Genomic DNA, 23,588 nt, shown 5'->3' on the forward strand with positions numbered 1-23,588 from the left:
TATTTCTGTTGTTTTTTCTATTTATGCTATGCTATCTATTTGTGTTGTCCTTCTTGTTTATTTGGAATTGCACTATGATTATGAAAATAAATATGAATTTTTTGGTAATAATACATGGAAATCCAGTGTTTTATTTTATGGAAATCCATTCTTTGAAATTTCACAGAATATATTGTGTTATTCCAATATACTCTGAATAAATATTTCCCATTTTCATAATGAAGAGATTTATTCATTCAGTTTTTTAAATCTTTCTTGTCTTTTAACTTTAGGATTGTTGAATTCGATTTATGCAGGTTGAAGGAAACACAGTTTTAAATACAGAGAAATGTTTTAATTTAGAAATTTCAAAAGAGAATGATATGATATAAATATTTACAATTACAAAAGTCTGTATAATAGATCATAAAACAAACATTGGAGACGTTTGATTCCTATAATCTTTATAAAATATAATAAAATAAATAAACTTTCAATGTATCTATATATTTAAATATCTAAACTAAATTTACGTATTTTGCCAATACATAGAAAGTTTATTCAATCAACGGAAAATCGAAAAAAACATTGAATATCTTTCACTACGGCAAAGAATTTTCTAATTGTACTCTCTACTTACTTGTGGTTATTTAAAAATGTGCACAATATACATATTTTGCCCTCTCTTAATGGAGCTAATGCCTCTTCAACTTCTCTCACAATGTTTTATTACATTGATTATGGAAGAATTATATTTTTTCTGTAATTTGCCAAAAATATACATTTTTTGTTACGTCAAAATATTGCACTAAATTTCTCATAGTCTTCGTTTCGTACAATATTTTATCGTTTCTATTTCATAAAAAACTGAGCGAAATCAAAAACAATGGCAAGAATATACATTCTGGTTATTAAATTCTGGGTGGATCTTACTCATTTTTACACTTATCAAATAACGATATGCTTCTCTTTCATAAAACATCTTCAGTTTTAAATTAAAGCTATGTTCACTAAAACCAGTAGGTTGAAAACTACAGAAAACAAGATTGTGGCATAAAAGCTTATCATAGGGGAAATAAAATCTGGAAATTTTCAAATAAATGATTTTAATAATTCACGAAAATGTGATGTTTTTCAATTATGATGTGGAATACTGATAATTTCTTATAAAAACTAAATGTGAATGCTTTGAGATTGTGATCTGAAAAATATACATAAACAGTTTTCTTCGTTTTTTCTGTACTGGCCAGGTGAAAATTCAAATTGATTGATGCCCCTATGGAAAGACTAGAGAAAATTTTTCTTTTTTCTTCGATATTTTGAACACGAGATTTAATACCTAACATTTTACCTAAATGTACATATGTAAAGATGATTGTTATATACAAAAACAAAACGATTTTTGGAGATCTCTAGTACGAAATTTTCAATATCTATTCAACTTATTATTTGCCCAATATCTCAATCACAGGACAATTGCAAATCAGCAAATTGAATAGACTTGCGAATATCTTAATTTCGAAAATTTTGCCATCGAAAGAAATAATAAAAACAATATAAGCATATATATCACAATATTTCAAACATTTTTGCTCTGTACGACTTGGACCTTTCGAGACCAGTCATAATAATATAATAATCAATAATATATGGTAACAGTCTTATATACTTACTACATAAATACAAAAAAGAACAGAGAAACTTACAAAGTAACAAAACTTGGTAAATATAGTACTTAAAAATCACAATAAATAACTGGGAAGGGGGGTAAAATTTTCGATACTTGTCTACAACATAGTAGCGTAGAAAATTGGGATTCTCAGAATCTTAATTGACTGCGCCACTTCTGCTTCATTGCACTTTTCTAAAACAATTCAAATTTTGTAGCTAACTGTGTAGTCTTACTTTGTTTGTACACACTAATGTTTAACTTTGATGAAAAAGGAGAACTGTTGCAGTTAGTAATCCCACCTTTCATCTTCGTTTTCTTTCTTAACCGTCTTATCATGCTCTTGAGGGTCGTCCGTACACTCTTGTTCTTTCTCTTGGCTGGATTGATGTTTGTCATCGCCCTCGTTATTGTCTTGACTTATGGAGGAGGTGTCACTCCGGTCGTCATCGAAACGGTCCATCACTGGAGTAGGTTCTACATGTACAGTCTCTTCTGAGTTTCTTCTTCCATAGTCTTCTGTCTGCATAACACAAACGCCGTTGATGATGACCTCATCTCCAGACTTTACTTTCTCGTCTTGCCAATCGGGGTTCACCCACTGAGGAGCAGCCGGTTTCCTTCGTGAGGACCTGCCGCCTCTCTGGGAGATGGGGGTTTCATGCTCCTCTTTCTGTTCGACCTTGACACTCTCGTCTTGCATGCTACCCGACATGTTCGAGTCTTCAGAACCTACGTTGCTTTCGACATCGTCGTCATCGTCGAAATCGTTCGGTTCTCGCTTGAGGGAGGTCATCGAGAGATCTAAACCGCTCATTTGCTCTTTGACGGCATGATTGAGTGCAGACAGGTCCAAACCTCTGCTGATCAACGCCGCAAGATTTGTGTTGGCCGCTAAATAAGGGGGATAAGGCAAAGGTACACCGGACAATCCCATCCTTTCTTTAGAAATTTGGAGTAATCTTTGGTTTAGTAACAGTCTGAATTGGATGGGATCGAACGGCACTTGACTTCCAGTTTGTTCTCTGGGGGGAATATCTGAAGACATGCCGTGGGGAAGTTGCTGTTTCAGTCGCATCCTGTGATTGTGGAACCAATTCGTGATGGTCCTACTCGACAATCCCAGTTCGCTAGCCAGGAATTCGATGGTTTGTACATTTGGGTAGGGGTCAAGGGTGAAGGCGATCTTCAGAGCCTCTTTTTGTTCTTCGGAAAACAACACTCTCTGTTTCTTGCTGGACGGTGGTCCAGGGCCAGGACTATTGGAGTGATAAAATTCGGAAGTGTCGTTAGATGAGGTGTCTGAACTGTTATCGTGAGCTCCAGCTCCCGAAGACCTTCTCCTTTTGTTGGCCTCACGTCTTTCGTTTTTAAGTGCCTGAAGACGGTCAACATTGTGGGCATCGTTGAGCCACAGTTGCATCCTGATGAACGGCTCACGTCCCTTAATGCTCAACATGTGCCAGGGTTTGGGCTTCGAGAGAAGTTCGCTAACCGAGCCTTGAGAGAGACCCAGGACAGCTTCACCAAAGATCTGGAAATAAAAACTGAGTTAAAAACCTGCTCTGTTATATCTTCAAGAAAATGTTCCCTTACCTTCTGTCCGATATTGTTGGCGAGTAAAGCTTCTTTGATTTTAGTTGTGATAACTTGAGTGTCTAGATCCTGTGTGAGGGCTGCCATCTCGTAGACGCTAGGAGACATGTGTTGATGCATGTTTCTCAAGGCAGGCTGATGCTGACCCATAGGAGAGTGAGGAATGCCATGTGGACTCGGCGTTGACTTCTTCAGGTGATCGGGTGTGGGCAAATTCAGGGGGTGGTGTGGCGGCATACCTGGAGGTGTTAATAGCATCGGTGGTGGTGGCGGCTGAGGTGTGTGTACTTGCGGTCCCAATTGCAAACTAGGCGGGAGAAGACTCTGGGTTTCCTGCATTTTATTCAAAAGCCCAGCAGCCTCGCTCAACATTTTCGAGGTAGGAGGCATCGGCTTGGAAATTGACGTGCAAGCTGGAAAAGAAGCTGAATTTCAGTTGTATTGTCGTTATCGTTTCAGGCAATTGGTTAGATATAATATTGAACTTAATTGATATTTACCTCCTCCATAACCTCCTGTTCTCATCAGTTTCTCTGGCGCTATCTTGTATTGACTGGCTACCAGTTTATGGACTGCATTCTCGTCTTCTAAAAACATCTTCATCCTAATGAAAGGTTCTCTTCCTTTCTGTGTTAGCATGTGCCAAGGTTTGGGTCGTGCCAGTAGATCACTCACTGAACCTTGACTCAGTCCTAGAACCGATTCTCCGAATAACCTTTGACTGATCGAATACTGACTCAGTTGTTCTTTGACTTTTTTGACAATTTCTTCGGTGTTGAGATTGTTGTAGAGATCGAACTGTTGTTGGGTAATTGGTGGAAGAACAGCCTTCAAAGGTCTTTGGTTGGTAGCGGGATGTGGCTGTTGTGGTGGTTGGGAGATGAGAGAATTGGTTATGGATGCCATTCGTTGCAAAGGACTAGCAGCAGCAGATGTCGAGAAATCATCGTTTGAGGTCATCGCTGGTGGCAAGATGGAGTTTCCTAGAGGACTGCTCGCAGTGCTATTGCTGCTCGCTTGAGTTCCAGGTTCAATTTTTGGTCTCACTAAACTAAACGCACTACCGGAATGTCTGTCATCTTCTTTGTCCTTTTCATCCATCCCATTCATCATCTTCATTTTGTCTTTTGGAATCGATAGATCTTGAACTCCTCCGTTGGATTGTACTTGATGGTGTTGCGCCAAGGCCTGTTGTTGAAGGGCGAGTAGACCCAAGGGCATTTGTGGGGGTTGACCTTGATTCAACTTGGCTATTTCCCTATGATATGCATCAAGGGCCAATCTGATTTCTTCTTGAGTCCTATCCATGGGGTTGCCGCTAAGGAATTGTGGAAAAAACATACTGTATATTAGTTTAGAGACTGCTCTCGACTCATACGAATAGTTTAGGAAACACGGGAAGAAAATTATGGAGGCGAATATTATAATTTTCCAAAGGAAGGATTTGAATTTGGAATTTTGGTTAAACCAGAGTTAATACTTACCCAGGGAAATTTCCGGCAGGGTTCCGTAAGTCTTCCATTCTTCTCCCCATGAGCTTCACCAACTCCTCTTGATATATCCTAACGACCTTTTCTTGGGGAATGTCATCATTCTCGTATTTTTTCATTCTCCTATTCTGGCTATGATCCCTGGAGTAGGGACTGGAACAGCCGTGGGGTGATTTGGAATCGTTGCTGTGGCTATCATCAGGGTTCTGTTTAATATGTTGGTTGTACTGAGAGGCTTCGTTCAAGATGTGAGCAAGTCTTTCGTCTGTAAGATCGCCTTCGGGTCTACCGTAATTTGGGATACCTGTTTCCTTTCCTGAAGAAAAACTGTCTGTAAGGGCAAATATAATAATTTTAATCATTCACGTTTCGCTAAATGGTGTGGGCAAGTTGCAAAGAAATCATAATAAATGTTGTGTTGTGTGGATGTTTGAAATTCGTAGCCACGATACATTTTTAGATTTTTTTATTGTTATGGCTTCGGTATAAATGTGCCAAGCTGTGCCAAAAAGTGATTATATTGACGAATGTCTTCAACGAACGGAAACGGACCAATTTCTCTGATGGGAAATCGAACAGCCGAAGGGGGGTTGCAGGGTTATTTCGATTTATACTTTAAGGGTTGAAATTATAAAAAAAAGTTTTACGGCGTTTTTATACATGCAAACCTCGACACGCGAGCGATATCGGACTCGAATACTCTAATAACGAACCCCTTTGATTTTTTCCGTTTCTTTTACTTTCGATTCGATGGGAAATTGTTTTGCTGAAATTATTTTCGGGGGAGAATTTGAGTAGATTCGCATGACAATGGAATCGCGTGTTGCCGTTTTCGAAACAATATTCTCCACCACTTATTGAATTTGAGCCAGAAAGTTTTGGGGGGATCGTGGTCGATAACGAACGGAAACAATGTTCATTCTGTGGATGTTTCAATTTTCTATGGCACCGACCATACCGAACGATCAGATTGATATTTGACTCAGAGTAATAAATATAGATAGATGGAGCATAAGTCGTTTTCAGTAAGCCAATTTTGTCCCCAAGATGACCTATCAAATATGACATGAAGCGCGCAGAAATGAAAACAGTGATAAGATATTCAACTCAATTCGCGAGTTTCTCCACAAAGAACGCACTTCTTATGTCCCATAGTGAATCAACATTCCACATTAACTCAAAATATATTGAAATAAATACCTAAATATATCAGGAATTCAGAAAACAAACTTAAAGCGCCAAACGACGTGAAACAACCGATGACACTAGGAGAGCAAAAGTTGCCAAACCTTATATTTCAGCAGGTAGATACAGAAAAAAATAAATATTCTGCTTATTATAAATTCGACAACTAGGAAAAATATCGGATTCCAAATAATCAAATTGGTATATTTAATCGGGAATCACTCGAATAAATATATTTCATTCAATATAATATACATTCATAACGATATAGCTAAATTGTGGTTTTGAAAATAAATCACAATCCGACAACGTAATCTAACCATGTTAGGGACATGTAAAAATTGTGTATATTCCTTCTTTCTATGTTTATTACTCTATGGTTCTGTTATATATTTTAATTCTATGATAAAACCACAGAAATTTTTAGTAATATTTTGTAACCAGAAATAAAGCCACGATTGGACTTTCAAGGCCTACTTCGATGACAATAATTCCTGAATGTACTATACGTTCTGATGAAAATCGATAGAACAGCGTTTTTATCACCAATACTAATAATTGTATTTTCCAACTTCCTCTGCATGGTTTTGACGAGAGAGAGAGATGGTCAATTCAACATCCTCTAGTGTTAGTTTTGGAAATGATTCGATGATTTTCTCGATGCGGTCTACAATGCCCGTCAACTTCCTGTTTCGGGTAGCTCTAAATAATTACTGTTATCGGCATTAGTTAATCATATTTCTATGTACACGAACCTCCGATAGTCATTTTTCCATTTATTTGTCACCGTTTGGGTCGAGAGGTTTTATTGAAACCTTTTATCATCAAACGAGAATTAAATTATGCATTTGGCGGTAGCAAGACTTGGTTCAATGGCGAAATTGCTGTTAAAGTACAGGTTGCGAGTTATCGGTTTAGGGTTTCGCCAATCTGTTGCAGGACATTAGAGTGGGGTCATTTACTTGGCTCATTCATGCATGTACGCGCGCTATCCTGCATTGAAAATACGCGTGATAGACTCCGAAAAACGGACAAGTTGACATTTTAATTTCTGTGTTCTCGGCGGATCTTGATCTATGGCTTTCGTGAGTAATTAGGGTTTTCTGTGGACCGATCGGGGAACATGCCTGTCCTGATTGGAAACTGATTTCAAAGGGACTTTGTTGACATTTATAGATGAATGCGTATACGGTAGACGGTCAACGTGCCTTACAAAGACGCATCATCGGAAATGGATAAATGAATAGAGCGGGTAGAGCGTTCAGGTTATTTCTGAACAGTATATCATTGTTTTTCGTTTTCGATCCCATCAGATGAATAAGTGGCTGAAAGTCTGCCAAGTATTTTCTTCATTAAAATGCTTAAGCGTATTGCTTTGTGTTTTGGGGTCTTTTTAATCTGCCTCATTAAATTACAGGCCATTACGAACGACATAAATCCATACGCCATGACAATTTATGCGGATTTTTTTCTGAAATTTCGATGTCGGTCTCCCACAATCGCATCATAACACGCCCCAATGACAGAAATAAAAAAATGCACATAGATAACTATATTTATATTGCGTCAAGATTCGTGCTGAATTGTTGTATTCCTCTGAGTAGTGAACATAGATAGAGGGAGCATATGTCATTTCTGTAAGCAAATTTTGTCCCCAACATGAACTATCAAATTTGACATGAAGCGCGCGGAAATAAAAACATATCAGTGATACGATATTTCACTCAATTCGTGAGTTCCTCCACAAAAAACGCACTTCTTATGTCTCATAGTGAATCAACGTTTCATATCAACTCAAAATATATTGAGATGAATACCTAAATATATCAGAAATTCAGAAAACAAACTTTAAGCGCGCCAAACAACGTGAAACAACCGTTGACACTAGGAGAGCAAAAGTTGCCAAACCTTGGATTTCAGCAGGTAGATACAAAAAATAATTAATATTCTGCTTATTATAAATTCGTCAATTAGGAAAAATATCGGATTCCAAATATTCAAATTTGCATATTTAATCGGGAATCACTCAAATAAATATATTTCATTCAATATAATATACATTCATAGGGATATAGTAAAATTGTGGATTTGAAAATATATTACAATCCGACAACGTAATTTAAGCATGTTGGGGACATGTAAAAATTATGTGTACTTCCTCTATGTTTATTACTCTATGCGCCCCAATGACAGACATAAAAAATGCACATAGAATATACTGATATTGCGTCAATTATTCGTGTTGAATTGTTGTATTCGGGTACAAATTCAAATTTCTGCGGGAAATCGATCCCAGACCGTTTCGACCGACCGGAAAACAATAAAATGAATCTATATCGTGCCGGGTAAGGAAATTCACGACCGTAAAACAGCGCAAAAATCGGCTTTTCGCTCCGATATTAATAACAACTTGGAACTTTATTGTTTCAGATGCGGCAAAAGATATTTAGAGTGGCCGAACATAGTATCGCAGACGGAAACATATTGGAATAATTCTGGCTTTATCGGTAAAAATTAACCTTGCAATACCGAACTGTCTGAGACGAAAACAAAAGCGCGATAAATCTCCCACGTAATATACTCTTGTCTGAATCGTTAATTTACTCTTTTATATTTGCCACTATAAATTCCGACTGGGTCGACACAAAGACAAAAATATTCTCATGCAAATTTGAAACGATCTGAAATTAACCTCGGAAACAAAAGAAAACCAACCCCGCGCGCGCTCGCGGTCGTAACTCCCCCCCCCACTCGAAGCGTCCTTTTTCCAGCCTTTCGGTGTTCAGGGGTACAGTTTCCTTTTGTTCAGGTAAGCTCGGACTTGTTCCCCAGATGATCGCCATGAAAACACAGAAATGAGTACTTTCGGAATCAATAGCTGCTCGGTGATTCCATTATAACGCAATACCGGAACATAAAACGTTTTTTTTTCACGAATCAACAGTTTCTATCGAAACACTCATGGATTTTCCGAGATCATATTGGTCATCGACGGAGGAACAATAGACATATTAAAAGTAACTTGTTTGTTTACGTTCTGATGCTAAAATTGCTCAGTTGATTGGAAGATGTAATATTAAACTGATTTTATAAAGGGTTTTCCAATAAGAGTAGACTGAGTAGACAGCTATCTGGGTAGCTGTCACATTTGTAACTGTCATTATTTGACTTTTGACAAGTGAAAATTATTCCATTACCATAGAGTAATAAACATGAAAGAGGGAGAATTTTTACACGTTCCCAACATGGTTAGATTAAGTTGTCGGATTGTGATATATTTTCAAATCCACAATTTCACTATATCGCTATGAATGTATATCATATTGAATTAAATATATTTATTTGAGTGATTCCCGATTAAATATGCAAATTTGAATATTTGGAATCCGATATTTTTCCTAATTGTGGAATTTATAATAAGTAGAATATTTATTATTTTCTGTATCTACATGCTGAAATCCAAGGTTTGGCAACTTTTGCTCTCCTAGTGTCATCGGTTGTTTCACGTCGTTTGGCGCGCTTGAAGTTTGTTTTCTGTATTTCTGATATATTTAGGTATTTATTTCAATATATGTTGAGTTGATATGAAACGTTGATTCACTACGGGACATAAGAAGTGGGTTCTATGTGGAGAAACTCGCGAATTGGGTGAAATATCGTATAGCTGATATGTTTTCATTTCCGCGCGCTTCATGTCAAATTTGATAGCTCATGAAGGGGACAAAATTTGCTTACTGAAAACAATTGCAATCTAGCAAGAAAAGTTTCCTGGCCATGTTATTTCTCGAAGCTCTGATCACAATTGGCCACAGAGATCTTCTGATTTAACATCTTTAGATTCTTTTCTATGAGGCCACAGCCATTTTGCTGATATCTTTTTCATCGTTAATCGCATACCTTCATCTTTACAATGGAGTAAATATCGAATTATTTCTCTTTGAATGTACTCGTTTGTTTTCAATATCAAAAGGAAACATCTTATTGCAAAACTCTTTAGTATTCGATTCTTCAATTTTCATATGGAAGTGAATATGGAATTAATTTCCATCTGAATGATGTTTGGTCTGCTGAAGATAATCAATCTATGGCTCGAACTTTGATTACTCTATGATTAACGGATGGTCTTGTAGGAAAGTACCATCCGGAATTTAGTGAGACTTTATAATAATTTACGAGTGAAAGACTTATGCTCATCAGAGCGGAAATATATGTATCCTCGGCGATTACTCTCTCATGTGTATAGGTTCAAGAAAAAAAAAGGCAACTCATTCCGCATTGACAATAAGACTCTTTCTCAGCGGAAGTACGTCAGGTACCCATTGAATTTCTTAATTGTAATCATATGTTGTCTGGCGGATGAGTCGATTTCGAACGAAATGATTCTGTTAAAAAATGTGAGAAAATCTCGAGTAATCTCAATAGGGACATGTGAATTACGCGTCATGTCCTATCACACATACGATCAGGTAAAAACAAGGAGGAACCCAACGTCCGGAAAATGATCAATTTCGATCGGTAATATATTCTGTGACTACGTTCCCACATGTTTCTTTGACCGCCGTAGGTACCTTCAGCGGAAAAGTATTGTCCATTCGCGAAATTAATTGTTTGAGATGGCCATTAGTTTTTCGAACACCCCATAATTTCTCGAACGAAGATTTAGAATTCATTTGAATTCATTGAGGGAACGCAGCCATCGAGGAGATGTCGAAGACCAGTGTCGTAACGAGTAAATAATAACAGCTTACCACGTACAGAATCAACCTTCGAATTATCGTAATTCCATCGTTTCTCCGACCGTTTGTTTCGAGCATTTTCACATTATATAGAATAATTCGGACTTTCACACAGATATTATTCAATATAGCGCATAGAGAAGAATCGAGCGGCCATATTGTGACATCCGCGATTCATAGATCGTAGCTGGCGGCGTAATTATTTTCCATTCATAAAAACGATTGTGATTTATCGGATCGGCAGCGAGGTTTTCAAGGATCATTTCGCGGAGATTCTCTTTGTTCGGGTCCCTTTTCTTTCTAAATATGTTCCGCGATTTATCATTTCGAGTAATGTATGGGCGCCGCGTTGTTCATTTATAATTCCTAGCGGGATCGAAATAGACCTCGAAATTGATTGCCCTTTATTTATTGTCGATTCGTGTAAACAGCCCGGACAATGACAGAAGAGAAATTACACTATGTTATTCACGATCAAGATGGTACTTTTATCTCGACCGTTGAGCTCGGCTTCGAACCAGAAAACCAACCACCATCGAAGTTTTCGTCTGTGCTCTTTGGTTCCTTTCTTCCAAACAATGTGAAAACATTTGTAGAAATTTTAGGCACTTTCTTCCATCTTATTTGAATCGAGCGCCAAAATACTTCATGATGTTTATTTTGGTCTATGCTGAACGAAGAAAGTCAACAGAACATGCTGACGGCTGGTTCACTAATAAACCACAAACATAGAGTACAACGTATGTCACTTAAAAGTGACGTTATTCGCTCTGATTGGTGTTTCGGATAACAAGCCTTATAGCAGTATTCCTTACATTTATTTCAGTGGAAATTGTACAAATCTCAATAAAACAGAGCCGTTTCTTACGAACCTTTCAACATATAAATTGTGTTTTTTTTTAAACCTTAATACAAAACAAAAATATTGTTGATATGAATTTTTTATTATAATCTGGTAACGATTGAACGATGCAAGAAGAACTGCCAAACCTTACTGAACCGAATTGTCAATACAGTTTGACATTTTCAATTGTCAAACCATAGACAACACCATAGAGTTATAAACATGGATAGAGGGAGTATACGCAATTTTCACATGTCCCCAATATGGTTAGATTACGTTGTCGGATTGTGATATATTCTCAAATCCACAATTTTATTATATCGTTATGATTGTATATTATATTGAATGAAATATATTTATTTGAGTGATTCCCGATTAAATATGCAAATTTGAATATTTGGAATCAGATATTTTTCCTAATTGTCGAATTTATAATAAGCAGAATATTTATTATTTCCTGTATCTACCTGCTGAAATCCAAGGATTTGCAAATTTTGCTCTCCTAGTGTCATCGGTTGTTTCACGTCTTTTGACGCACTTGAAGTTTGTTTTTGAATTTCTGATATATTTATTTAAATATATTTTGAGTTGATATGAAACGTTGATTTACTATGGGACATAAGAAGTGCGAACTTTGTGCAGAAACTCGCGAATTGAGTGAAATATCGTATCACTGATATGTATTCATTTCCGCGCTTCATGTCAAATTTGATAGCTCATATTGGGGAAAAAATTTGCTTACTGAAAATGACATATTCTCCCTCTATCTATGTTTAATACTCTGAGGACAACACCATCGAAACTTCTCATGCATCTAAAGAACACCCGTTATAATTCTCTAAGACCATTAGTTCTCTTTCTTCAATACTGTCATCTAACCTATTATAGGAGAGAATTGAATCGCGTGTTTTATTTCGTTTCGAACCAACTGAATTAAAAAATTCCATAGTTGGCTTGTAAGGATCGAATAGTTCGTCATAACTTAAAACGCCGAAAATCAAACATAATACGACTTTTTTCATAGCACACGAAACATGTATTAGCTTCAATTTGTCCGTAAGTCTGTAACATACTCCGAAATAGTTTTCTTCAAATCAGTACGGAATCTATAATTAACTCTGGGCGATATATACACAGATATTAAATGAAAAAACCCGTCTTATAGGTCGGTCACGCAATCTCCTTCGATTTTCCTATTAGAATTTTTGTGTTTGTGGAATCAACGAACTCCCAGAGGACACGATTCTTTCTTACGACGAATGCGGGCTTTGAAATCAAACGAGGCGGTGATATTTACGGTTTTTTAGATAATTGTGATAGTGGTGGTTTGGTTGGCCACCAAGCTGGGAACCCTCGTCTTAACTAAGTACCATCAGGTGGTCAGGGATCAACCTGCAGAAAAAAACCACGGTGACATCTCTGCATCGCTACCTGCATTACGGCAAATTGAAAAGAACCGAAAACAGTTGAAATTACAGTAATTACCGATAACTCTTCCATTGTATGAACCAATGAAAAAAGACGCGTCCATATGTACTGTCGTACTCGATAACTGCTGGTTCCCAGGATTTCTCGTTATTAAAATAAAATTAGAATTGTCTCCGATGTCCCAGACAATCGGTTAGGAAGAAATCTGTAACGGTAACGTCATAGAAAGACCGTGTGACGGCGGGTTCAACAAAACAGATGACAATTTAATACCAGTGTATCATCGGTGTATCTATGTTTATAAAATAATAAAAAGACCCCCCCGCTTTGTCGATAGGACATGCTCTTTCGTAAACTCCAATTAGCTGCGTTCCTGATTATGGGAACGTTTCAGTGAATCGCACACGTTTCTAGATCTGTGGTTGCGACGTTAACGGATACATTTCCGCGTTTTCAAATCGTTATTTACATTGTGCGTTACCATCTGAAGAGATTAACAACAATCTCTCATCATTTGCTAAACCGACAATTTAAATACAGTTAGCCTGTTCTTGCATGCTCCTAGAACGTTGATAGTAGTCATTTCGGCGAATTGAGATCAAGAAAAAATCGGAAAAATGCAAGTTCTGTGATCCGAAATTACCGCATAACCTAATTTTTTTACCTGATGAACTAAGCGACTTCGATGATTCCTTTCCGCAAAATCAACGATGCTAGACACTCTGACGAATGAATGGAGTATCCACTTTAATTGAATCGATTTCGCATGAGCCTTCGAATGTACTACTTGTCCATTAATAAAACAAGAGATAGCCGACTTGGAATGAAATGTATTAATTGTAAGACCGCGTGGGAGAAAAACAACAATAAATAGTTGAGAAATCGAACTGGCGTTGTTAATAAATTGCACTGGCATATGTGTAGTTATGACATCACGGTAAATGAACTGAGTCCTCTTGTGAAATTTTGAATTTCCATGAAAATAATGCAAGAACGACGAGGAATATCCTGAATAAAGCATTCATTCGAAAATATTCAACGGAATTTCCACAAAGCATTGGAACTTTTCAAGCAAATATACACTGCGCAAAAAAATTAACGCACATTATGGAAATCTCAAATTTATTCTACAACTGAAGGTGTTCTCAATGATAATTATTTTTATCAGAATTATATGCATATGTTATCCACTTTCAACGTTTTTCTTCAATACAGATGTTTTTCCCAGCAGGAATAAAAAAATATGAGATTACCAGATTTTGAATGTATAAGGAACATTCTTGAAGAGCATGTAGTGCCATTTGCTCCACACATTGGTGAAAATTTCATTTTTATGGACGATAATGCCAGACCCCATCGTGCGCGCATCGTTCAGGAGTACCTTGAAGAGGTTGAAGTCTCTCGAATGGAATGGCCAGCAAGAAGTCCAGATCTCAATCCGATTGAGCAGGTTTGGGACAACCTCAATAGAAGGCTGAGAAGTTCAGAAAATCATCCAGCTACTCTTAATGACTTAGGAATCCAACTCAGAGAAATCTGGGAAGGATTAGATCAGAACATTTTAAGATCACTCATTTTGAGTATGAACCGTCGTTGCCGAGCTGTAATTAACGCAAGGGGTGGAAATACCAAGTATTAAATCACTTATCAGCATTCCAGTATTTTGAAAATTGTTTATTTCTCTTCTTTCACATAAGATTCGCTGAAATCCTGAATTTTTCTTCCATTTAATGTGTCTTGTTTGGTTCAAAACCTTCCCGAGAGAACATAAAAAATAAGTTATAAAGTCAATGTAGAGGTAACTTCCATTAAAATTGAGATTTTCAGAATGTGTGTTAATTTTTTTGCGAAGTGTATATGAATCGTTTGGGGAATAAACTTTTCTAACATACATAACATTACATTGATGTAATGCTACGATGACAACACTTAGGGAAACATTCATCTCAGCGGATATTAAAAATTTCATATCCTCTTCATGAGTGAAGTTTTCTATGTAGTCGTATCTTTATACATATTTTAGTTTCTGATTACGATCCAATTAAGCGAAATTCATTCGAGATCTAGATCTGATTCAATTCCCATCATAAATCACATCTTCCTTTCCTCCTTGATATTCTTCAAAGCAAAAAATTAGACGCGATCGAAACGATTTCAAGTCGTATAAGAATCCATTCTTCTGCCTGTTCCTAATACGGAATAATTGTTTGTGCTCAACTGATTTTTATCTGTATCTTATATTTGTATAATTTATTTTGTCTGGATGAAGTCATTGAGCAGCCCGAGATCGTTAAGTTAAACAGTTTATTTTAGCGTTTTCTATTATTCAGAGCATGACATGATGTATTGGTTAGGTTGAAGATTCGACGCGTGATAAATCCGATTGAAACAAGAAAAAGAAACGTCGGGGTCGAAATTCTGTGCCACTGAATAGTGAAACGGGATTTTCTGCCTGAACCGACTCTGTACGGTGATGACATTATCCGAATTCGGGGACGATACGGCCCTGGTCGCGTTTGTTGTGCTGAAAGATACGTGTAGGAACAGCGACAGATGGAAATCAAACATAAAAACCGGTATAATTTAGTAATTTTATCGCAATTATCTATTATTGATGATTCGAAATTCTGAAAACCAATTTAATGTATCGGACTGATGCAGGAAATGATTCATGTTTTATACGAAGGAGTTTCTTTAAATTATTCTGAAGCACGGAACATTCGGGTTCTGACGCAGGAGTTGTAGATTGTGTCGACGATTAACCGTTTTCTCCTGAAATGAATTTCCGTTTGCAGTATATCGATTTTCCTCGATCGGCACGTGAAAAAAAATTCGTGAGGTTACTAGCTCGGCGAACTATCCGGTCCTGCATTTAGGTTTTTCCCCGTCAACTACCCAATCATAATCTTGAGTTCGATTCCCGCTTATTACCGCCAGCTTCGATTTTCCCTCCTTTAATTGAAAAATCGATGGAAAATTTGCATCCAAATCTATGACTCCAATTTTTTTCACGAGCTTATGCTAATCGCAGGCAATTATATCTCATTAAAGTATCGATTGTCGTTTGTTTTCCCAAGTCGTTATTGGCGTTCCGATCACGTCATTTCCACTATTTTCGATCTGATAACGGGCAGTCGGAAAATTTCTACCATTCCAATATTCAAATGAGGGTCTACTAATGTCTCATTGAAAAATTAGCATGTTTATATTTTTCTTGCGTGAAATTATTTCAGGCCCGATTAATTCTTTTCCGCTGTCGTTACAACCTCAAGTTTTCAGACGGTATTTCGTTGGCGTTTCTTAATCGGAGCAACCCCCTCAACTATAATTGATAGAATGACCTAGTTGACTTTCTTGTGTTGAAAAGTTTCCATGCGACATTGAAAGTTTTGGTCTTACCTTTCTTTGGGATCAAGCTCTTCAGGGTCATGATGGCGTTGTCATCGCAAGCCCAAGCGTGCATTTTCCTGTAGCTGTCCCTGCCCTTCTCCGTGAGTTTATCCCAAGGTTTGGGCTTAGAAAGCAGCTCCGACACAGTCCCTTGTGACAGCCCCAGGATGTACTTGGCGAATAGTCTTTGGCCGATATTGTGAATAGACAGAAGCTCCCTCACCCTCTTGGAAATATTGAGGGTGTCCAGATTATGCGAAGCGTATTTGTCCATGTTGTACCGCAGCATCTCCTGCAGCTTGGCCTCCATGGGGTCCCCTTTCGGGATGAGGCTTTCGCCCAACCTACCCACCATGGACCCAGGTGCCATACCGAGGTCTTCAGCGAACCTGAAGGGTGGTCTGTGGTCGTCGTAACCGTAGGGGTTCCTCTTCAGATCGTCTCCTCTGAGGAAGTTGTTGACGGCGCACATGGTGGCAAGAGGGATGTTATTGTTGCTGACGTGGTGGTTGTTGTTATCTTCTGGGCTCTTTGGGTTGCCATTGAGAATTGGCGATGGTGATGTGTGAGGTCTGGACAGGTGTTCCTGTGGTTGAGGGGTGGACGCTGTGCTCTTTTCTGTCGAATCTGCCACTAGGGGAGTTGATGCCTTCTCCGGGCAATCTGGAAAGGGCCATGCTGTTGGTGATTAAAGAAAGAAATCTTAAGAAGGTAACTAAGGGTGATATATCAACAATACGAGTATGTAATAATTCTAAAGAATATAAACATGTTTGTGGAATAAAGGTGAAATGTTAATGCGACAAGATACCTCTCCTTGGAGTGCCAACGTACATGGGAAAAAATCGCAATTAGCGCTCTTGAAACAGCCAATGGAGCTATAAAACCTGCGATCAGAACGCGCGATTCTTAATCAGATCGTCGAATTTCCACACAACATTTTATAATAATGATTTCATTCAATGGAACAACGAGATCGAATGGAAATCTAGGACAATTTCGTCAATATTCAAATGCTGTTCTCATGGTTTCGAAACGATTCCAACAATAGCCCAAACAATGGGCGAATTTAATGGTATATTTCACAAATAGAAAAAAAACCGGCAAGCACATATTATAGCTGGAGGATGAAAAATTTCATTAGATGGGGGAAAGTTCAGACATTGTTTTCGACAGGTTTCCCCGATTTTTTTCGTTTTTCAGAATTTCTGTTATTCCGCTATGAAATCATTATTATTGTGATCAAGTACAAATCTGAAGTTGAACATTCCATAGCCGGATATGCAATTTATCAATATCGGTATCAAAGGAATGGATGATTTATCAATGCGAACCGAGTATCCAGGGATTTTTGTGGTTAATCTCTTCCTGGACATGAATTAATGTAAATATAATTATTTCTTATCGACAAGTGGTCAATGGCGAAGAATTTTAACCGTTATTTCCAATACCGACTGGGTTATCCAATTATTGTTAAAATGTTATTTCTAAGTTTTTTTTACTCTTAATCTCTTATCCGACAATAATTAAAGAAAATATTTTTTTTTATGCTTCTATTCTACTAGACAAGAGATATTCACAATATTCTCAATACTTCTGAATATTATTCTTTTCTCTATTGAATTTATCCTTCATTTCTGCATCTTGATATCACATAACAATGATAATGCTACAAATATTGTTTATGTTTATAGTAAATAATCAGATAGACGCTCGTCTTGCTAATTATAACCTGACGTTTAAATAATTCGACAGTACTTTTCAGAGACAAACTGTTCTTAATTACGATTAGACTATATATAGCTCTATAGTAATTCGAGGGACGCTTAACACTAAATTCGTTCACAGGATTCATAAGAATATAAATAATTCTTGGATATCAGGGCAATTTATCAATGAACCTGATGAATAACTTCCTTTTTAATGCTTGACTTACCTTGATTTATTGCCTAACTGATCTAATTAAAAAAATTCAACCATTACATCTACCAGTCTTTTAATTATGGTATTTTTCCGCGCTCTATAGGTTAATTTCCAATATTACTCACATTCAATTGGACATTTTAAGGGTTTAATTCATGATGACAGAATATTTAGCTATATGACGTTCGGTTATACTTTTATCATAAAAAAAACACTATTTACGCTAAGATTAATATTTTTCTGAAATTTGGTTCCTCTTACCTTCGTTCTCGGTACTCGGTGTTTTTGGCAGTGATTCACATTTCGTCTTTTCCAAATTTTCTAAGTTCTGTTTTGTTTCTATACTATTCACCAATTCTGGTCTGAACAGACTGAAAAATAGAAAGTTCCAATCAGTAAGTTTTTCAGTACTGATCGAAGACAAAAGTGATAGAAGGAAGGATGAAAAACTAACCTCAACTCTCTTCTCAAGTCGTCGTAGTCCTTCTGTAATTCTAATTTATTCTCTAACCTAGCTATATGTTGTCTCTTCAGTTCCAGCTGTTCTTCAAGTCTTGTGATCTGCGCTATCGACGATTCCTGCAGTTTCGATATCGTCAATTGATGTCGCTGGACTTCCTCCAGGAGGTGGTTGATCTGCAAAGAAAGAAGAAGATGAATATTACCATTCTATGATTTCACTGGTCTAATAAGGTGACCTTGAAGTGTCCGATTGAAAAGGGTTACGAGCTATGTTTATTTAGATGCTGTCCGTGAAACTGTGGAAACGAGAAGACAATACACTGTTCTGTGAGGGTGGAGAGTACACGCGATTTAGGGCTTACAGAAGGGGTGCGTTGGCCCTAAAATTTAATCAATCGATCTCTATCACCTTATATCTGGAAGGGGTTGTGGATTTATGTCTTCATATAGAGGGAACTGATTGATTTCAGTGCTACGTCAGCGGAATATCTAGAGATATGGGGGGTAGTATTCGCAAAATTTTCACGATCGTTTTTCTCTCCTGTAATCCTCCCTTAATGACACTGAAACAAAAAGGGAAAAAACTGTCGACTAACGATTGGCAATAACCAAGGGATTTGACGTTGCATTATCGAGATGTAAAAAAAAGTATAAAATTTTTAATTGGCATAGGGATTCCCCGATATAAACAAAGTGTGAAATAATTAAATCCGAGGATAAAAACCTGGAACGGAGGCATCTCCAGTAAAAAATCGCCCTTAAAATCCCCAGTGCCCGCAGATGGCCAGGGGTGGCTTTGGAATCAATTCTCTAGGACCTCATAAAGATCTATACGCTCCTGTATTTTTTTTATTTACTAGAGAGAATTTAAGATTATTAAATAAATAAAATAAAATCTTCGTTGATAAGATGATTAATTTTAGGTATTCGACAGATTCTGATTTTTTCGTTTTGGGGATGAAGAGCCGGATCTGATTCGGTCCTGTAGGTGGCAGTAATCCAGGCAAACAATTGCCAATTAGTCGAAATTAGCGCACATCTAGAAAGCCGTGGGAAACAATTGGGCCACTGCAAGTATGCGATTTTTTGTTCGGGATGCCGATAAATTTTCGTTTGTTAACGGCCGCTGCTTCAACAAACGACATACGTTTGTCGTGTTCGCGCGTCCCAAAAATGTCTGCCGTACGTCGGTGATCGACTGTACGCAAAAAAGACCCTCCCGAGGCATCTAGATGTAAAATATTGGGTTATATTTATCACTCTCCCAGAGATTTTCTCTTCCGTTCTCGCTTATTTCCGAAGCTGTTCTACGAGAGGGCGATTCGATTTTGTTTTTTGGGTTTTAATGGCCACCGGATCATGAGTTATGTGCCTTTTTTCGTACTCAAGATAAAGATAAATTCGAACGAACGGAGGACCCGGAAAAAAACCGTTATAAATATAAATTTTCAATGGCTCTATGCTCCATTGGAAGTGCAAAAACGGGAAAGCCACGATAAAAGATATTTAGATTGATAAATTATAAAATAGGGCGCGAAACAATGGACTCGGCGGATCGACAACAAAAAGACAATTCGATGATCAATTCGCGGAGGAGTTGGGAGATCGAAACAGCGAAACCACATATTTGAACTATGGCCAACAACTAATTGAGTTATTATGACAAATAGAGGACGCGAAAGTATTGTGTATTTGTAGAATTTTCAGCTGAATTCATTTAAAAACCAATAAGAACATCAAACACAGTAACACATGACATAACAATATCCAACAACTGTGAAAGTATATCAGTTTTCAAAGTGAACATTTTCGGATGCAGAAAAGACTTGAATAGAATGTTACTCACGAACTCATCTTTATCGTCCATAGCAGAACACGATCACATGCTAGCAACTAAAAATAATAAACACCACCTTTCTATAGCGATACACAATGAGGTACTGATATTAATTAAAGAAATGATGAAATCAGATCATCACCATATCAGTAATCAGCGTGTCATAAATGAATTGAGGCATAAATTAAAGTGGAAACTTTATTTATCGTACAAATAAACCGGCGATCTTGATCCATCTCAAACATTATCGCTAATCAGATATTCGAAAAATAAGTCATTACGGGAAAGACGAAGAAATATACGACAAATATTGGTGTAACCTGAATGGTTGAAGTAACAAATCAAATATAGATATGTGCACAATAGATAACGATGAGGCGATAAAATGATCGTAATTTATAGGAGACTGATAGTGGGAAAATGGCGTCGGATTTAAAATGTCTTCCCGGTCGGTAAATAGATCGTTAATCTAGAAAAAGGATTACAGCAGAAGATAACACCGTGAGTCAAGTGTGGAAACAATTCAAGAGAAGAACAGGTCCTCCCACCCCTATTTCGTAACTGACCATATTCACCGTCGCCATATTGTTGTGCGACAATACCAACTACCCAGTGTTCCCAACGGACAAATATTGAGTTCACTAGAAAAATACCGCTAATATCAAAAATACTATCAGCCATAGAGATTATTCTTCCACTGACTATTTCCAAAAATGGAGCGAAGCCTTAATTTATACACTCGGCCACAGTTAATTTGTTCATAAAACCTCCTTTCATTAATGTTTTTATTTCCAAAAGGTGAAATTTTTGCGAAATATTGTCCCAAACAAGCCTATCTGGCGTAGCAGCCAGAAAAGGTACACATAAACTTCACTTATAATCTTTATATTGTGGAATTTTTCTAGTAAACTCAATATTTCTTCGTTGGGAACACTGGTTAGTTGTCGCACAACAATATGGCGACGGTGAATATGGTCAATTCCCGCCAATTCCTCAGAATAGGGTCACACATTTCCGTGATCATCAGGACGTCAAAAGGCGCGTTCCGTGACAAAGTCGAAATCAATAAGACTGCATTCTAGTGAACGTCGATAAATCCTCATCGGTCCTGTGCTCAATGAGTAATAACTACTTTGCATGTTGACTCTCTTCCGGAGTAAATCAAAGCAGGAGACGTAATCGATTGGTCGCCGAGTTTTCAAAGACAAGGAAAAATGAGCGTTGGCAAAACTGTATTCAATCAGGGCTAACAACAGTCAGCGGCAGGGTTGAGAAAATTGGTGAAGATCCCATATGACTCAGAAATGAGTGACGTTATGAAATATTTGAAAATATCCATATGTGGGAATTTTCGTAATTCCTCTAATTATATGACACATAGGTATTCATATCATTTAAGCCTCCTCAAACACTGTTTAATTCCATTAGATCAAATATTTCGAGAGAAATACAACTTGGCAACGCATTATTTATTGTTTTATATCACACATAACTGTCGTTCTCGCCAGTGTAAACGACCTAAAATGAGTTTTTTTTTCGAAACACAAATATAACTTGATTACTTACGACTTTAAACGGACAGATGACCCATTTCCGCCTGATTTATGCACTATTTCGATGGATTATTGGAAAGGCGACGATACCCATGCAAATAAATCGAGATATTGAGCGGATTTAAGTGCCACGCCACGTGAAGGTTTCATAAATAAGTCGAAAAATTAGGAACAATAATTGCGAAAGCTCCCAACCAATTAAGGAGGTACCTATAACGCAGTAACTATGAATTCGAGACAAATCATGACTTGAAATTGGCTAAGGGGGTGTTCCGCAGGGAACGGTCCTCGGGCCCCTCTTATTCGTACCATATGAATTTTGAATTTTTCAAATTGAAATGTGCCCTTAACGGAATTTTCCTTGAAAATTAAGACCAGATGTAGATAAATTCGGAAAAAGGTCAAGAAGAAATTCCATGGAGTTGTTTGAAAAAAAAAAAATTATAAAATAACTAACTGCTGGAAGGTCGAATCGAAATACAGCAAAATGAAGCGAAACAAATTCCCTCATCTCTAAAGCAACATGAAGAAGGAACCGTCTAAATCTGCAATGTGGGGCCTCTTTTCTCTTTATGTTGGAGCATAATTATTGATTATTGAGGAGGGTAGCAGTAAGGTTGAAGGTGATTAAGCTATATGGAAACTTACTCTCACCCTTTCGCATCGCGGCCGCCTGAGTGATTGGTAGAAAATACCAGATATAATATTTAAATTAGATACGTGGTCGAAAGATGGAGGGATGTTGTTTCAACTTGGGAGTCTGAGGGGGCGGCGGAGTGCGGGGGATACAATTTCCCGGGGTTACCTTTTGATTCCTCCAATTTGCATGCCCGCGGTGATAAATTGAAATATGAATATGATTAGAAATTTTCCATTAGCGAAACGAAAATATATCTTTCCATTTCACGATCCGCATATAATATTTTTCGAATGTAACCCCGTAACATCGAAACGTATTAGTTTCTCGCAGACAGAGACGGAACTTCTATGGTTCCTCGTGACATCATAATTCCGACAGTGGGGCCAACCGATCGTTCCGATCGAACGGATAAATTTCCCCAACTTTCCTTCTGATTAATGAGGAACTCCCTTAAGTTTCGGATCGATGGACGGATTTTATTGTCAATTTCCAAGTTTCATAGAGGGGAGGATCAAAATTATTCCTTAATTGTAGCAATTAAACCGGCTGTGTGAGGCCATTGGTGGGAATGGATTGATTATTGGGAAATCCCAGGCTTGGGGTAGATTCTTTCGTTCCCATTTAATCCAGCGTCATTTTTGGGGAAGAGATTGGGAAAATTTCGACTTGATTGGTTAATTATATAATGACAGTTAGAGTGGCTTGGGTTTTTATTCGAACTTAATACCCTTCTTGAGAAATTGAGATTTTCTTTGCACCAATTCTGGCCCCCCTTTTGAAGAGCTTAATACAGACCCTAACGCCATAAAACGAATCATACAAACATTCGATTCGAGCATACACGGTCGATTTCCAA

At 37.5% G+C, this 23,588-nt stretch overlaps 1 protein-coding gene across 7 annotated transcripts in view; it reads right to left on the minus strand.

The window, feature by feature from the left end:
* Positions 1-323: 323 nt before the first annotated feature.
* The window catches only part of LOC123676980 (homeobox protein cut), a 72,631-nt gene continuing 49,366 nt past the window's right edge, over positions 324-23,588 (minus strand). The window contains exons 1-8 of one of the 7 annotated variants that reach the window (XM_045613348.1): positions 20,549-20,699; positions 18,695-18,876; positions 18,502-18,611; positions 16,327-16,995; positions 4,729-5,065; positions 3,745-4,586; positions 3,245-3,657; positions 366-3,182 (exon numbers count right to left, since the gene is read on the minus strand). In XM_045613348.1, the coding sequence (XP_045469304.1) occupies positions 1,938-3,182; positions 3,245-3,657; positions 3,745-4,586; positions 4,729-5,065; positions 16,327-16,995; positions 18,502-18,611; positions 18,695-18,876; positions 20,549-20,569 (3,819 nt within the window). In that variant the 5' untranslated portion in view covers positions 20,570-20,699 and the 3' untranslated portion in view covers positions 366-1,937. Of the gene's footprint in view, positions 3,183-3,244; positions 3,670-3,744; positions 4,587-4,728; positions 5,066-16,326; positions 16,996-18,501; positions 18,612-18,694; positions 18,877-20,548; positions 20,700-23,588 lie in introns of those variants that run through there. The other 6 variants (XM_045613347.1, XM_045613342.1, XM_045613345.1 and 3 more) reach the window with 6 other exon arrangements.

This window comes from Harmonia axyridis, chromosome 3 (genome assembly GCF_914767665.1).
Source record: "Harmonia axyridis chromosome 3, icHarAxyr1.1, whole genome shotgun sequence".
Classification (NCBI taxonomy): domain Eukaryota; kingdom Metazoa; phylum Arthropoda; class Insecta; order Coleoptera; family Coccinellidae; genus Harmonia; species Harmonia axyridis.